Source organism: Gouania willdenowi, chromosome 12 (genome assembly GCF_900634775.1).
Source record: "Gouania willdenowi chromosome 12, fGouWil2.1, whole genome shotgun sequence".
Lineage (NCBI taxonomy): Eukaryota > Metazoa > Chordata > Actinopteri > Blenniiformes > Gobiesocidae > Gouania > Gouania willdenowi.
The window spans coordinates 8989169-9005212 of NC_041055.1; the positions used below are offsets into that span (position 1 = coordinate 8989169).

The 16044-nt window shown below is 37.8% G+C and overlaps 1 protein-coding gene across 1 annotated transcript; it reads left to right on the forward strand.

Moving 5' to 3' along the window:
- Positions 1 to 671: 671 nt before the first annotated feature.
- dusp4 (dual specificity phosphatase 4) lies at positions 672 to 15246 on the forward strand. Its single transcript, XM_028463528.1, has 5 exons — positions 672 to 760; positions 1214 to 1856; positions 4493 to 4620; positions 7761 to 7980; positions 12409 to 15246. The coding sequence occupies exons 2-5, from the start codon at positions 1487 to 1489 to the stop codon at positions 12792 to 12794; spliced, it is 1104 nt and encodes a 367-aa protein (XP_028319329.1). The 5' UTR covers positions 672 to 760; positions 1214 to 1486; the 3' UTR covers positions 12795 to 15246.
- Positions 15247 to 16044: the final 798 nt, after the last annotated feature.

Below are 16044 nucleotides of genomic sequence, written 5' to 3' on the forward strand. Positions count from 1 at the left end.
TGGAAGATGCAAATTACATCCGCTTGTAAGATTACACTCCGCACACACACGTGCACGCATGCACTCACACGCACAAACACACACATTTTTTTCTTCTTTTATTATGAGATTAAATGTTGATGTGTGATGTAATTATTTTTAATAGTTGGGAAGAGTGAATTAATAGTGTCTATTCATAGCAGAGATGGGCAACTGTTATCACAACGGGGGCCATGAAAATGTGATTATCTTACGTCACATTATAAACATTCATTATAAACACAGGTAACAACAAAGGGTTTGTGTGTTTTTCTGTCACGTCTGTGTTGTGGAGGAAGTTTGTGTATATTTTTTGTCATCATTATGTGTATTTTTCTGTCCTTTTGTGTGTTTTTGGAGTCATAATGTATATTTTCAGGTTTTTTGTTGTCATTTTGGTTGTTTTTGAAGTCATTTTTTATGGGGTGTCTTGTCATTTTGAGTTTTATGAGTCTTTCTGTGTATATTTGTTGTCATTTTGTGTCTGTAGAGTTATTTGGTATGTTTTTGGGGGGGATTTTTTTTTGTAATTTCACTGTCCTTTTGAAGTTGCATTGTATTATTGTATTTTTGGTTTTGTTTTCAATATTTGGGGGGTTTCTGGAGCCATTTTGTGCATTTTTGTTGTCACTTTGTGTTTTACATGTGTTTTGTGTACGTTCGATATTATTTTGTGTTTTTAAAGTTATGTTTGAGTGTGGAGAACGAACGGGGGACAGACTTGGAGGAAGGCCAAATTACGGTAAGAAATCAATTCAACTCTGGCACAGATAGCAAAATAATAATAATGCCATCAAAAGCCCAGTCTCAGTGTTGTTTTTGTAGTTTTATAGAAGGAAACTAATGTTGAGGTGTCCCTAAATAATAGTAATAATAATATTATTATTATTATTATTATTATTAATAATAATAATAATAATAATAATAATAATAATAATTGCTTCAAAGTCACTAAAACAGTTTTTAAAAATCAGTCAAAATGCTCTAAAACGGCTGGCACTGAGGGGGGTAGAAATCCTGAAAATGGCTGGCACTGAATGAGTTAAATAGTCAAATTTGGCTGGAGGGTTAAACTGGTCTATTTTGTGTATATACCTATTAATTTTCGGGTGATATTGTGTTGTATTGTGTTGTATTATGTCATTATAATAGTGTAAATATATTATTTTTATTGATTTCTATCTTTTATTGACAGATTTCAGTGAATGAACAGCGGGTGAGTGAATGGCGCCTGTTGATTGGCTGCTCTGAGTTGACGTCACCTCCGCCGTGACGTGCTGCATCATTGATAAAAAAGGGAGAGGAAGGACCGTGTCCCAGAGAGAGCTGAGATCCGACAGGCTGAGCAGTGGTGAGCCGGCACAGGGGTGATGCTGAGCGGGTAAATCAGTGCGTCTGCTCCGGTGCTTCTGGAGGTGGCCCAGGGACATCAACTCAGCCGCGAACAAGAACCCGAATCCTGCGTGCCATGGACGAGCTGTGCGAGATGGAGTGCACGGTGCTGAAGCGACTCCTGAAGGACGACGGAGCCAAGTGCCTGGTGCTGGACTGCCGTTCCTTCCTGGCCTTCAACGCGGGACACATCCGGGGCTCCGTCAACGCCCGCTGCAACACCATCGTCCGCCGCCGGGCCAAGGGCACCGCGCTCCGCCTGGACCAGGTCTTGGCCGGGGACGAGGAGGTGCGGGGTCGCCTGCGCTCAGGCTTGTATTCTGCGGTGGTTCTGTACGATGAGAGGACCCCGGAGCTGGACATGGTGAAGGAGGACAGCACCTTAACGCTGGTGCTCACCGCCCTGTGCTCGGACTCCCAGGACACGGACATGTACCTGCTCAAAGGTAGCCCAGTTCTTCTCTCCCCCTATACTAAAACACACCCTGATCATAGCTTATTACATGTTTCATTTATATCTGTCCCTTTTTATAAACTAGTCCTAAAAAACAATAAACGGAGGACATTTTATAGGAATAAGATAGTTAATATATCTTTTCTTCCCATTGTTGGGAAATTGCAGCAGCAAGGAGAAACGGCTTCACACCAAGGACACTAGAGAAAAATTACGTTTATTAAAAATACTATTAATAATACTCACAATGATAATAATTGTAAGGGATGGCCAATGCTATATACAATATTTTCAACTAATTTCAGCACAAAAAATATTGAAATACACTGACATTTTTATTTTATGGGGATTGATTTGACAATCGTTTATTTAGGCAGTTTAATAGTGAAGCGTAGATGATATTCTAATAAAACTGGTCCGGGCATATGGTGTGCTGATGTTTTCTACCATTAACCCTATATATGAGTAGTTTAAATTTGATCAACAAAGATTATTACCAGAAAATAAAAAAATAAATATTGTCTTTTTTTCTAACCTAATATTTACCATATGGCATTTTAATAAACAGCTATATATATATGTATCAATTATAATTTTTTGATACAAACAGATTAAAATGTCAGCATGCGTGGGATTCATATGGAGAGTCTGTCTTGGAGCTACACATGAACAAACAGACCAATGGCTGAAAGCAGAATGAATGAGGTAATGCTGTTGCGTAGAAGCCACATCAAACCGGACCCACAAAAACACACACACACACACACACACACACACACTAGACTACATGATCCTCATATTAAATCTGTATTGGGGTAAAAGACTGATCATGGAGGGTAAGAACTCAAAAAAGACATCCCACACTTCCCTGAAAACAGAAAACCTGAGCTGCTGCAAGCTGTGGCGCATTTTTTTTTTTGTACAAATCCAATGATGATGAGGTGCAGACAACAGCATCCAGTCTGCAGATGTTTAATAAAAAAAAACATCCATCGCAGCGATGATTAAATTGTTCCCAAATCCATGGTTTGCAAAGACAGGTCGCAGCAGCTTGGAGGACTTTGTGTTATGGTCTCTGAATGTAGATGAGACATAGTGTTCTTATCCTCCTCTACGGCCTACCATTGGCAGCTACAACATTTTCCGGAGTTTACCTAATTCTACATCATTTCACACTTTACCGTTTCTTTTCATTTCATCGTCTTCCTCTGTTTAGACGACTAAAGGCTGGGATACACTGCGATATTTTCAGTCATTGTACCCAGCTCCAGCTCAAACCGTGCAACTCAATTGCAGAGCCCGAATGTGCGCAGTTCACGATTCATGTTCTCACACTGTATGGACCAACACTCTGACATGATCGGACTGCTCACACTTCCTTAAGCTACGATTAATGATAGACCGATACGTCGGCCGATTTTTGCATTTTTTACGTCTATCGGCATCGGCCGATGCGTGCTGCTGCATTCACCGATCCTCATTATTTACAGAGAGCAGAATAATTTTTTACTTGTTCTTGTTCTACATCACCTGCTTTTAATATTTGTTAAATATTTTTTTACTTGTTGTCGTTCTACCTTACCTTTTCTAATTTCAATATATGTTCCTTTTTCTAAAAATAAGGACATGTACCATTTCTTATCATCATTGTGTAATTTTTATGATGTAAATTGAGCGAGCAAAAGTAGTATCGGCTCCAAATATTGGCAGTCTGTATCGGTCATCAGCTAAGACTGATGGAAAAATATCGGTATCGGCATCAAACCACTTTGTATTTGGCCCCTGAGCTAAAATGTGTTTGACGCCCCAGTTCTAGACATTCAATCGGTGACAAATACGGCGCAAGGGCTGGGCGAAAAATTCTTTTAATCGATTTATCGAATTTGTAGATGAAAACGATTTTTATTTTGCACATTTTCCCCACCACAATTTTTTCAGACTTTTTCGCATTCCGTCCTTGTGGGTTACCGTTGCGCGATATGAGGCCAGCCCCCTCTTTGAGTAGCTATATGTGTGCCACAGGCATGTTTAATGTTTTATTCACGCTATGCTGAGATGCTAAGGGAAGAGTTTATTATTATTTTTAATTGTAGTGTTGTATGTTATAAAATATGTAGTTATTTGATTTCTTAATCATAAAATTTAAGCTACTGTGAAGTTGCTGTTGCACTTTTGCTTAAACCTGGGTTAAGGCTTGAAATTGTTGAATGACAGAGCCTCATTTACGTTTTTATTTTGGGATTGTTCCATGCATTTTAACTCTTGAGGACAATCACAGCAATAACGTTGCACTTTTGACAATATAGCTGATGTTTTCAGCCATTTTTAAGTGCATTGAAAAAAAAAAAAAAAAAATCGAATCGAAACTCAAAATTTTTTTCTTTTTAAAACAAAATCGCCCAGCCCTAATGCAAGGCATGGTTCTCGATTGGAAATAATAGAGAGAGATATTTTTTCTAAAACGGATCAGAATGCTTTCTCTGTTTCAGAACGTGAATTTGTTTTTTTACACGTTGTGAATACTGTGCATCTTTCTCCATGTGTGTTCCTCACCACATTTCAATAGTTTAGCTCTCATTAAACGGCTGATGGAGTAATCAGGATGTATTTTGTTGTTTTATGTTTCAGGGGGCTATGACAAGTTTTTTAGCGAGTACCCCGAGTATTGTTTGAAGACCAAATCCTTACCTCCGCTCAGCAGCCAGTCCAGTGTGGACTCGTCCTGCTCATCCTGTGGAACGCCGCACAATGATCAGGTTAAAAAAAAAACGTGATTCCACACAATTAACATCTGCTCATTGTCAACGTGTTGATAAACCCACCGACCTCTTCATCATTACCTTCTGTGTGAACTAAATATTACATGTGTGAATCTAAATAAACCAGTTAATCGAGCCAAATGCTATTTTCTGTAAAGCCTCTTTTAGCACCAACAAACCCAGCATCCCATCCAAAGGTACGACCACTGGTTTCAACCAGTTACTCACCTGTTTAACCATCTGATGAACCAGTCTATACACCAGTGTTTCTTAATAAATATATGACAGATGGACAACAATTATCACAGCAGGCCCCAAAAAATGTGATTGTCTGGTCCGAGGGCCACATATCAACAAACAGTTAAGACTACTGACCAATCTGAGCAGAAACACCGGAAAAACAAAGGGTTTGTGTGTTTATGTTGTTGTTTTGTGTATTAATTCTCATTCTATGTGTATTTGTTGTTGTTTTGTGTGTTTTCCAGGTCAATTTATGTATTTTTGTTGCCGTTTTGTGTCGTTTGTCATTTTTTTTTCTGTTGTTCTCAGTTTGTGTAATTTTGTTGTTATTTTGTGTGTGTTTTTTAGTCATTTTGATTATTTTAGTATTTTCTGTGGTTTCATATGTGTTTATGGACTCGTTTTGTGTATTTTACAACAACAAAATAACAGAAAAATAATTTTCTGTTTTGTGTGGTTTTTTTTTTGTCATTTTCATTTATTTAGTTGTCTTCTATGTATGTTTCATGGTGTTTATGAAGTCATTTTGTGTATTTGTGCTGTGTTTTTTAATCGTTGTGATTACTTTAGTTGTCTATTGTGTATTTTTCCCATGATTTAATGTTAATACGTACACATTTTGTGTATTTTTAGTCATTTATTTTTTGAGGGACGCTTTGAGGATGAAACTCATGTCAATCTTACATAAACCATCATCTCCCACTTATAATCCTGCCCATACAAACCACGAGTATTTCAATCATTTTTTTTCCCCCAACGATGCAAAGCAAAAACAGAAATAAAAAGAAAGTTATTTCTTTAGTTTTTGAGCCCAACCATCCACACAGTACACACAACATGAGTTAGGTTTATTCTGTGTTTGAATCAGTCTAAAGCAGCACTTCTGGTGGCCTGATTTGGCTGATGAGAGGCTCGTTGTCTGAAATTGTCAGGAAGCGCTCGCAGTCACATGTTCCTTGGTTTAAATTGGCGTGGAATGCGTGAGGAATTGTCTAGAACAGTAGCAGCCTGTGTATGTTGACTTAGACTTTTAGAATAGACTCTGCCATACGATCAGGTGTGAGATAATCTGAGATGTATTGTAATTTCCTGCCGTAGCATGAGGACTACAGTGCAGCAGCTGAAAGGGCTTAGTGTGCCCCACACACACACACCCCCTCTTTCACTGCTGTTAGCAGTATCGATCACTTCCTGATGCTGTGTCAGTACCCGGTTCATCAGCAGCTGTGACATAAACACACAGCTTTTGTCGATGTTTCACTGCCGGTTTAGACTGATGAGCAGCTGACCTCATGTAACCAGAGGAAGAGACGAAAAGTCCTCACGTCAACGATCATTCAACCCTTTTAGACCTTTGACATCTGAAGGAGTGGCTTTTTTTTTTTTTTTTTTTTTTTTTAGGAGTGTAGGATTTTATAAGTTAAGTGAGATTAAATGTGTTATTGAGTTTGGAATCAGACAGTCTGTTTGAATCTGTGTATCATTCGTTCATTTGTTTTTCATTATGTAACAAAAACATGAAAAATGAAAAAAAACACTTATTATTTGATATTTGTTTCCAAAACCAAAATTAAAAAATGGAAAACGCCATGTTTTTCAAATTCAAGCTCCTTTGCTTCAGTACAGAAAACGGAAAACTAACACCTTTATTCGTTTTCTCCATTACCGATTTTTAAAATACGAGACCCGGAAGTGAAGCATTACACATTCCGAGATATCTTTAGTTCTGCAACACTTAGGAGTCTCTAAATCCTCCTAAATGTCCGTGAGGAGTTGGAAGCAGCGATCTTGTCACGCCGCACTGCCGTTAGCATAGCCGTTAGCGTTGGATGAGAGTACACTTCCGGGTCACGTACTTTGGCTAATCGGTAATGAAGAAAATGAATAAAGGTGTTAGTTTTTCGTTTTCTGTACTGAAGCAAAAGAGTTTGAATTTGAAAAACAATGCGTTTTCCGTTTTTTCATTTTGGTTTTTGATACAAATATCAAATAATTAGTGTTTTTTTTTTTTTTCATTTTTCATGTTTTTGTTACATAATGAAAAACTAATGAACGAATGATACGCGGATTTGTTTGCTTCTATTGTTTTCCCCTAAATAAATCCTAGTCATAGCCATTAGACTCAACTTCATTACATTGAAGTCCTTTACAGCAGAAATGGGCATCTGGCGGTCCAGGGGCCACATGCGACCCTCCAATTGATTTAATTCTGCCCTGAAAACAAATCCCCATTAATTATTATTCAAGATTGAACATGATAGCTGACTTAAGACAAAACAAACACACAAAACAACAACACAAATGACTGCAAAGACACACAGAATGTCAACAAAATTACAGAAAACCACACAAATCGAATACTGAAATACTCAAAATGTTTTAAAAATGCACAAATCGGCAACACATATTTGAGAAAATATCAAAAAAAAAAAAAGAAAATGCACAAAACGACTTTAAAAAAAAAACATGCAAATTAGTAGAAAAAAGATGACAAAAAAAAGAATTTAAAGAAAAATATTTTCAAATATTTTTGTACCTTCTGTGAACATTTGCACTAGCATTTAGAAAAAAGGTTGCATCATTTTTTAAGTGCTTTGGAAGTGAATATTTTTTTTTAACACACTGACAGTTTGACATGTTTCAGAAGTGATTTGAACTCTACTTTGAACAGAAACCAGCAAATGTGTTCCTGTGTTCAGCATTTTTCATCAAAGTGAGAATAAACAAGCAAACCGGATGCATTACTAACGTGATTCATAAAGTATTCAAACGGGGTCATGTAGCGCCTGCTAATCAATGAAATATTAATTTCTCTGTCTGTGTCTCCAACCATCAAACTGGTTCTGGGTTGAAATGTACTTGGGTCATCATCAGAGATGTTGTTTGTTTGTGTTCAGGGCGGCCCTGTTGAGATCCTCCCGTTCCTTTACCTGGGCAGTGCGCTCCACGCCTCGAAGAAGGAGGTCCTGGACAGCATTGGGATCTCAGCCTTGTTGAATGTGTCGGCAGACTGTCCCAACCATTTTGAGGGGGCTTACCAGTACAAGTGTATCCCAGTGGAGGACAACCATAAAGAAGACATAAGCTGCTGGTTCCTGGAGGCCATTGAGTTCATAGGTTAGTGATTCTGCTCTCCTTACATTTAAACTACTATTCATTAGCCTTTGTTATTCATTACATTTACACCTGTACAGTGTAGCACAGAGATGGGCTTCTGTTATCACAAAAATATGATTCTGATGCGAAGGTCACATTATGAACATTCATGTTATTTAGTTTGTGTGTTAATGTTGTATATTTGGTGTCCGTTTTTCTCTTTTTTTCTGTATTTTTGTGGTTATTTTGTCTGTTTTTGGAGTCATTTTTGTTGTCATTTTGGGGTTTTTTCAGACGTGTGTATTTTTGCTGTCCTGTTGTATATTGTTCTGTCATTTTTTTTTGTATTTTTGTTGTCATTGTGTATTTCTGTCATTTTGTGCATTTTTGCTGTCTTTTTTTTTTTTTGAGTCATTTATCTGTTTAATTGTTGTCTTTATGTGTATTTTTCTATCATTGTGTGTGTGTGAGTGTGTTTGGAGTTTTTTTTTGTGCATTTCTGTTTTGGATTTTTGGAGTTAATTTCTATCATCCTTTTGTGTATTTTTCTGTCATTTTGTGTGTTTTTAAGTCTTTTTTGTAGGGCTGGGCGATATATCGAATATACTCGATATATCGCAGCTTGTAGTCTGTGCGGTGTTGAAAATGACCATACCGTTAAACTCGCGGACTTTTTTTTTTTTTTTTTTTTTTAATTTTTTTTTTTTTTAAATATCTTAGTGGCATTATACACAAAAGGTGCACTTAAATTTAGTGTTGTTTTGAAATGTCATCTTAATGACAACATGCACAAAAGGGCACTATTTGTTTTTAAAATATTGTAGTGGCATTATGTACAAAAAGTGCACTTTAATTTTGTGTTTTGAAATGCCATGTGAGTTGCATCCTGCACTAATGTCTTGTTTTGAAATGTCTCTGTGACAATTTTGCACAGAACGTGCACTTTCTGTTGACAATTTTATGTTTGAGCCACTCACTGTTTAATAAATACAGTTATGTCAACTTTGACTTAGTTGTGATATCCCCTTTTTTGCATGAAAGTTTAAAATTGGCATATATTAATGCAGTATGATCAAGAATGTTTTAATGTAGACATAAAGAATCATCATACTGGTGTGATTTTGTACATCAAAGTGTTAATTCAAGGGTAATGCAAAATATCGAGATATATATCGTGTATCGTGACATGGCCTAAAAATATCGCGGTATTTATAAAAGGCCATATCGCCCAGCCCTACTTTTTTGTATTTTTTTATTTATTTTTTGCGCTTTTGTGTAGTTTTCTCTTTTTTTGTGTGTTTTGGGAGTTTTTGTGCATTTTTGTTGTCATGTTGGAGTTTTTTGAGTCATTTTTATATATAATTGTTATCTTTGTGTTATTTTGTGTGCGCGTGCGTGCGCGCGTGTGGTCATTTATATTTATGATTGTTGTCTTTATGTGTATTCTTCTGTCATTTTGTCTATTTCTGTTGATTTGGATTGAGTCAATTTCTGTTTTCATTATTTTGTGTCTTTGAAGTCTTATCTGCTTTTGTGTAGTTTTCTCTCATTTGTATGTGTTTCTGGAGTCATTTTGTGCATTTTTATTATCCTTTTGTGTATCTTGTGTATCTGTTTTTGTGCTTTTACTTTGGGCTCACACAAAATTAGACGGGCCGCCATTTGCCGATGGCAGGAAAATAACTGTAAATCGTTTCTGTCACAAACTGTGCCTAATGTCCTGTTAGTGAATTACTGAACATTCTGTCTGTAGATGTATCTAAAGTAGAGTGCATTGGAAGTGATTAATGGATGAGTGACGGTGCTGCTGCTGCTTGTTGTTGTCTTTAGTGAGCTCTGCTGTGCGGGTGCAGAGACGTGTGGGCTTTCTTTCTTTCTGAGTGCATGTGCTGTGGTTTGTGTGCAGGTGCTGGTGTGACTCTGACTCATCCACTGTTATCGGGTAACAAGATGCTAACGTTACCTGAGGTCTGTCTGTTTGTGAGATGTTGAGGAGGAAAGGAAGAAAACACAGACAATGCATCTATGATGGATTTATATTTGTTCCGGTTGCAAAATCTGTCGAGGAAATGGTATTATTTAAGCGTACATGAATCCATCAGCCTCACTCATTTTTTTTTATTTTTATACATTGCATTTTTTTATTATCAGCTTAGTTTCAAACATACGCAGAACAGCAGAAGGAGAGGAAGACGTGTGAACGCGAGCGAGGCTGATGACTCAAGTTTGGCACATGTGGGTTTTTCACTTTGTCCCAACGTGTTGGTGTCTGTGTGTGACGGCGTGAAGGGACGAAGCTTCAAAGTGTGTAGGAGTCGAAGTGATGATTGGACAGCGAAGTGTCTCAGGGCATCTGTTGTAGTTTGCTTGCATCTATAATGTGTCACTTATTAGGTTGGATTTATTCTTTTTTTTTTTAAATTCTATTAAATCAGTGTGCCAAAAAACGTATTAAATACAATATTCTCTAAGTGTGCACAGACTGCTGTAAAAATCAGTTTTTTTTTATATCTTAATTATCCTAATTTCTATCACTGCCTTTACATTTTACTGCTAAAACATTTTGTTGGAGGACAACAGCAGAAAGGCTTTCCATAGACGACAGAAATTTTCACTCTGTTTTTAACCCCAAACTCAAAACACTGCATCTCCTTTTTTAATATATATGTATCATATTTTCATAATAATCATATTACAGCAGACATTAAAATTTGAAACTCTTATTATTTAATAATTTTCCTAGTTTAGTGCACTCCTACATTTTTGCCCAAAATATTTTTGACAAACCAACAATTATTTTTGCCAGAACTCTCAGACAAGTTTGTTTTTTTATTATTATTATTGTAATTATTATAACAACCTTTATTTTACTAAAAGAACCACAGTAGAGAGATTAATAATCTCTTTTTAACAAGCGTCTTGGTCAAGATAAGCTGCAGCACAAAACAATAGGCCACACTTGTCCAACTCAAGGCCCGGGGGCCAAATCCGGCCCTTGAGATCATCCAAATCGGCCCACGGCAGCAAGCAAGAAAAGTCAGAGAAACCATAAATCATTGTGTCAATTATTAACTAGTTCAGTTGTAGATATCTCCAAATGAATGCACAAATTCAATGAAACTCCACATTATCAGCAGGGCTCACATTTTTCCCACGCTTATATCACACGATGACAGTCATTTTTAATGTCAGACTCTTAAAAGAACTCTCAATTTTTCCAAAATCCTGCAATTTTCCTCAAAGGATTCCACAAACTTTTCCCAAATTACATAAAAAAGGGTCACAAAACCTAATAAATTGAAATTGACTATCTGTCACTTATTTCTTTGATATTATGAGTGCCGTACATATTTTATCATTTATTTATATGTAGAAGTGCAAACGAGAGCACAATAATGATTAAATTACAATTTTTTTCTGCCTAAAATCTGCGGCTCATTTAAGATGAACTGCTCCATATTTGGCCCCTGAACTAAAATGAGTTTGACGTCCCTGCAATGGACAATAATAAAATAGTCTATAAAATAATCTGAAAAACCCATGATGCAGTCACAAGTACATAAAGTACAGTAAAGGATAAAAGCGTATGACAGATTTAAAAAAAATGTAAAAGCAACACGTAGCTAAAGAAGATAAATGAGCTCAAATAACAACATAGTGTAGTATTGAAGGTACCGTATGATGAAAGTTGGCGCACAGATGATCATCTGCCAGTAAAGAAAGTCAAAGGGATGTGGCAGTGAGTGATCGAATCCATAAAAGTCGACTATTAAAAGCGGTGACAGCAAATTTCATTATCGATTTGTTGCGTTGTGGGATTTATGGGATTTACTGACCATGATGCAGAGCCATTTGCCTCACCTGCAGAGCTTTGTGTGCGCGCGTGCACGAGTGTTTGTGTGTGCGCGCGCACCACGAGTGTTTGTGTGTGCGCGCGCACCACGAGTGTTTGTGTGTGCGCGCGGACCACGAGTGTTTGTGTGTGTGCGCAGGAGTGTTTGTGTGTGTGGACCACGAGTGTTTGTGCGCACACACCGCGAGTGTTTGTGTGCACGCGCACCACGAGTGTTTGTGTCTGCGGAGAACGAGTGTTTGTGTGCGCACGCGGAATGTTTGTGTGCACGCGCACCACGAGTGTTTGTGTCTGCGGAGAACGAGTGTTTGCGTGCGCACGCGCAAAGTGTTTGTGTGTGCGCGCACCATGAGTGTTTGTGTGTGAGCGCACTTCAGTGTTTGTGTATGACTTGCGTGCGTTTGTGCGTGAGAGACACCTTTATTTCAGTTTAATCCGCTTAAGCAGGGTTTAAATGTGCTTTGTACATAAACTGTGTTTGAAAAACACAACTGATTAATCAAATAATTTATTGACCATGAAAATAATCATCAGTTGCAGCTCTAGTGAGAATAAAAACTTATCCTAACGTCCTGCGTTTTTTTCTGCCTTCACAGATTCAGTGCGAGACTCCACTGGACGCGTGCTGGTTCACTGTCAGGCCGGCATTTCCCGCTCTGCCACCATCTGCCTGGCGTACCTGATGAAGAGGAAACGTGTGCGTTTGGACGAAGCCTTTGAGTTCGTACGCCGACGGCGCAGCATCATCTCCCCAAACTTCAGTTTCATGGGCCAACTTCTGCAGTTCGAATCTCAGCTCCTCGCCACGTCCTGCGCCGCCGAGGCTGCAGCGACGGCGAGCCCGCTCCTCGCGCCCAAACCGACGCCCGGCCACACGTCGACGGCCACGCCCACCTCTCCTTTTATCTTTAACTTTCCAGTTTCTGTGGTGAACCCCGCCTACTTGCACCACAGTCCTCTGACCACGTCGCCGGGCTGCTGATGGACGCTGAACGAGCACGGACTGGGTTGGTCCAGCTCAACGGGTCCCGACCACTTCTTTAGTGTCTAAACATGCTTTCAGGGCAGGGATTGGAACACACGTCGAGGTGCCTGATCAAAACTCAGACTGAACGATGGGAAACGTGGACAAATTTCACAAGCCAGCCAATTATTCGTTCCAATAAACACGACATCCACTCAAACGGACCAATAATAACTGACTTTATTTATTTTTATTCCTTCTTGGAAAAGCAACAAGGTAACGATGTAAAGCTGGAGCTCTTCGCCCACACACACACACACACACACACACACACACACTGATGACTACCAACTGAATAGGCTCAGTATGAAGACAGGGGGCTGTTGCCATGGAGACGCCAGGTCTTTTTTGGAAAGGAGATGGCCACAGGAAGGAAGGAAGAATTTTAAGCATCCGCTCTTATTCCTCTTTTTGACTTTCCCTCCTGTTGCCCAGAAAAAGAGCAGGGGATGGAAGAAAGAGAGAGAGGGACAGTGATGGAAAGCAGGAACCTCTTCAGTGAGCGGAGCTTCCTGTCTTCATCCTTTACATCCTTTTCTATTTCTTCTTTCTTTCTCCGTCTCCCGACTTCAGCTCAATCGCTCCTCCTGCTACTCAACGATAAATACATGAAACACGGGGCCAGAATTAGGAAACGACTGATCTTTATATGTGCACGTTATATTTGATCGGTTGGATTAACATTAGGAACACAGGATAAAGCATAAAGCAGCATCTGGAGGAAGTGAGAGAACAACAAGTTTATAAAAGTGTCGTTGAAGAGAATCCGCCTATGGATGAAAGCATCGAGCTACAAAAAGTTAGCGTTAGTTGTACTCAATAAACCACAACATCTGAGACCAAAGTGCACCAAGACCAGAAAAATCAATACAGAGCAATTTCTCTTTAATTGTAGTTTTTTTAAAAAAAAAAAACATTTCACAGACAAAAACAAGGTGTTTGCAATTCTTCCAAAGCACAACATGCAGAAATGGCAAATCTTGACAAATTTGTTTAGTTAAATTATTGCAAAAAAAAAATAAAAAATCTGTATGTATTTAAAAACCACTGATAGGTCGAGAATTATTTTATATACCTGAAAAATTGGGGAGAATGAGGCGATAAATGAGTATTTTCAGGTGTCTGACACAAAAGGCACCAGAAAAGATTTCCAATCAGTGAGCTAACGCTAAATGTTTGAAAGCAAATTACAATATGAATTAATCAGGAACAGTTCTCAGCGTTTCACCTTATCTGTTATTCATGAAGATGAATAACAGTTCAGTGCTGGTCTCCTCTGGTTTTAATGGAAAATCTCAAGTCCGGGCCTTGAGTACTGGTTTTAATGTCGATACTTCTTCATTTAAGAACTCAGCATCCTGGCAGGATATGAAAACCTTTTAATACACACACACACACACGCTTTTATACCAAACAATCAAGTGACTCTGCACTACAAGCTGAGGAACCTTTTATACCTGCAGGTTTCCGCTCTTTGAGGTATAAAAACATGGACTTTTAGTGATTATGTTTATATAAAAACAAAATGTGGACACAGTCTTCCAAAAAAAGTGTACCTCATGTTTCGTGCAGAGCGTTGGGTTCACGGTTGGTTTGCCATCTTTCACTTTTTAAAAGAAATGTTTTTCAACAGTGTTGATTTTTCTTTCTCTTTTTTAAAGTTATTTACAAGACGTCCAATACTTTAAGAATATTATTTAGCGATTTTCTGATTGCTCTGTTTATCTGTAATTTAGGATCCAACCTTAAAAGTACAGTGAAGTCATGTTGTGTCAGCATTCCATGTTTCCTGTAATAATGAGACTTTCAAAGCACAAGTCATGTCACGCCCTGCACTCGCAATATCTCATCATTTCACTTCCTGCATACGTCGCTTTTACAGCTGACCGTTAGTTTTTCACTGCGTGTGACACTTGAAGGAAAACGCTGACAATACCAATGTACTGCATTGCCTTTTCACACAAGGGAACTCGAGCATTTTCTGTTTTTGATTGTCCGCAGTCTTTCTTTGTGTAGCACTTTAAAGTGATGCAATACTGTAACTGTACCTGTTGATTTGCACATCATGGTATTGCAGATTGACGTAACTTTGTAAACACGGAGAGAAACTGAGAGAAAAGAAATCCAATCAGTGAAAAATGCAATACTTTGTACACTTCTGTGGGGTCTCTCCCTGTGTGTGTGTGTATGTGTGTGTCTCACTGTCCATCCATGCGTTCTGTCTCGGTTTTGTCAATACTCTTCAGGCTCCATGAGAAATGGCAATCCTCTGTTTTGACTTTTAAATATGTAAAAGAAAATATGTATATTAATGGCAAAACAAATGTGTCCTGATTTTAATATGGAATACTTGATGTGTGCATTTATTTATGATTGAGGATCTACTGTTGAATAAACTGTTCCTAAATAATGTGACATTGAATAGGCTTTTTTTTATTCTTCATAAGTGTTGCTTTTCCAGCACAGATCACAGATGCCTAAGATCAGACATGGAAAACTGGCTGCCCTTGGCCTAAGTATGTCCCGCCTTTAAAGTAAATGACAGAAAAATGCAAAATGAGAGGAAATGGTAAAAAAAATATCAACATAAATTCACATAAAGCATCAACAACAAAAAGGAGCGATAATGGCAAAAAATTATAACGAAAACTCTACCAAAGGATAACAAAAACACACACAATGGCAATGAAAACCCACAAAAGGACAGAAATTGTACCAATGACAACAAAAACATACTAAATGAGTGAATACTGCACAAAATGACAACAAATCTAAACAACATGGCAACAAAAACCGACAAAATCAAAGAAAACTGTACCAAACGAGAACATTAACACATTAGATGAAAGAATACTCAACAAACCGATAACAAATATACACAAAAGGACAGCAAAATAGATAAAATTGTATTAGAACACAACAAAAATACACAAAATGCCAACAAAATTAGAGAAAATTGTACCAAATGACAACAAAAACACATTAAATGAAAGAATACTTGACAAAAGGATAACAAATAAACACAAAAGGACAGCAAAATAGGTAAAACTCTCATAAATGGTGGCAAAAATAAACATAATGGCAATAAAAACCAACAAAATTAGAGAAATTTGCAAAAAATAAAAACAAAACCCAAAATGAGTGCAAAACAAAAACACACAAAATAAGAGAAAACTGTGCAAAATGACAATAAAAATAATGCAAATAT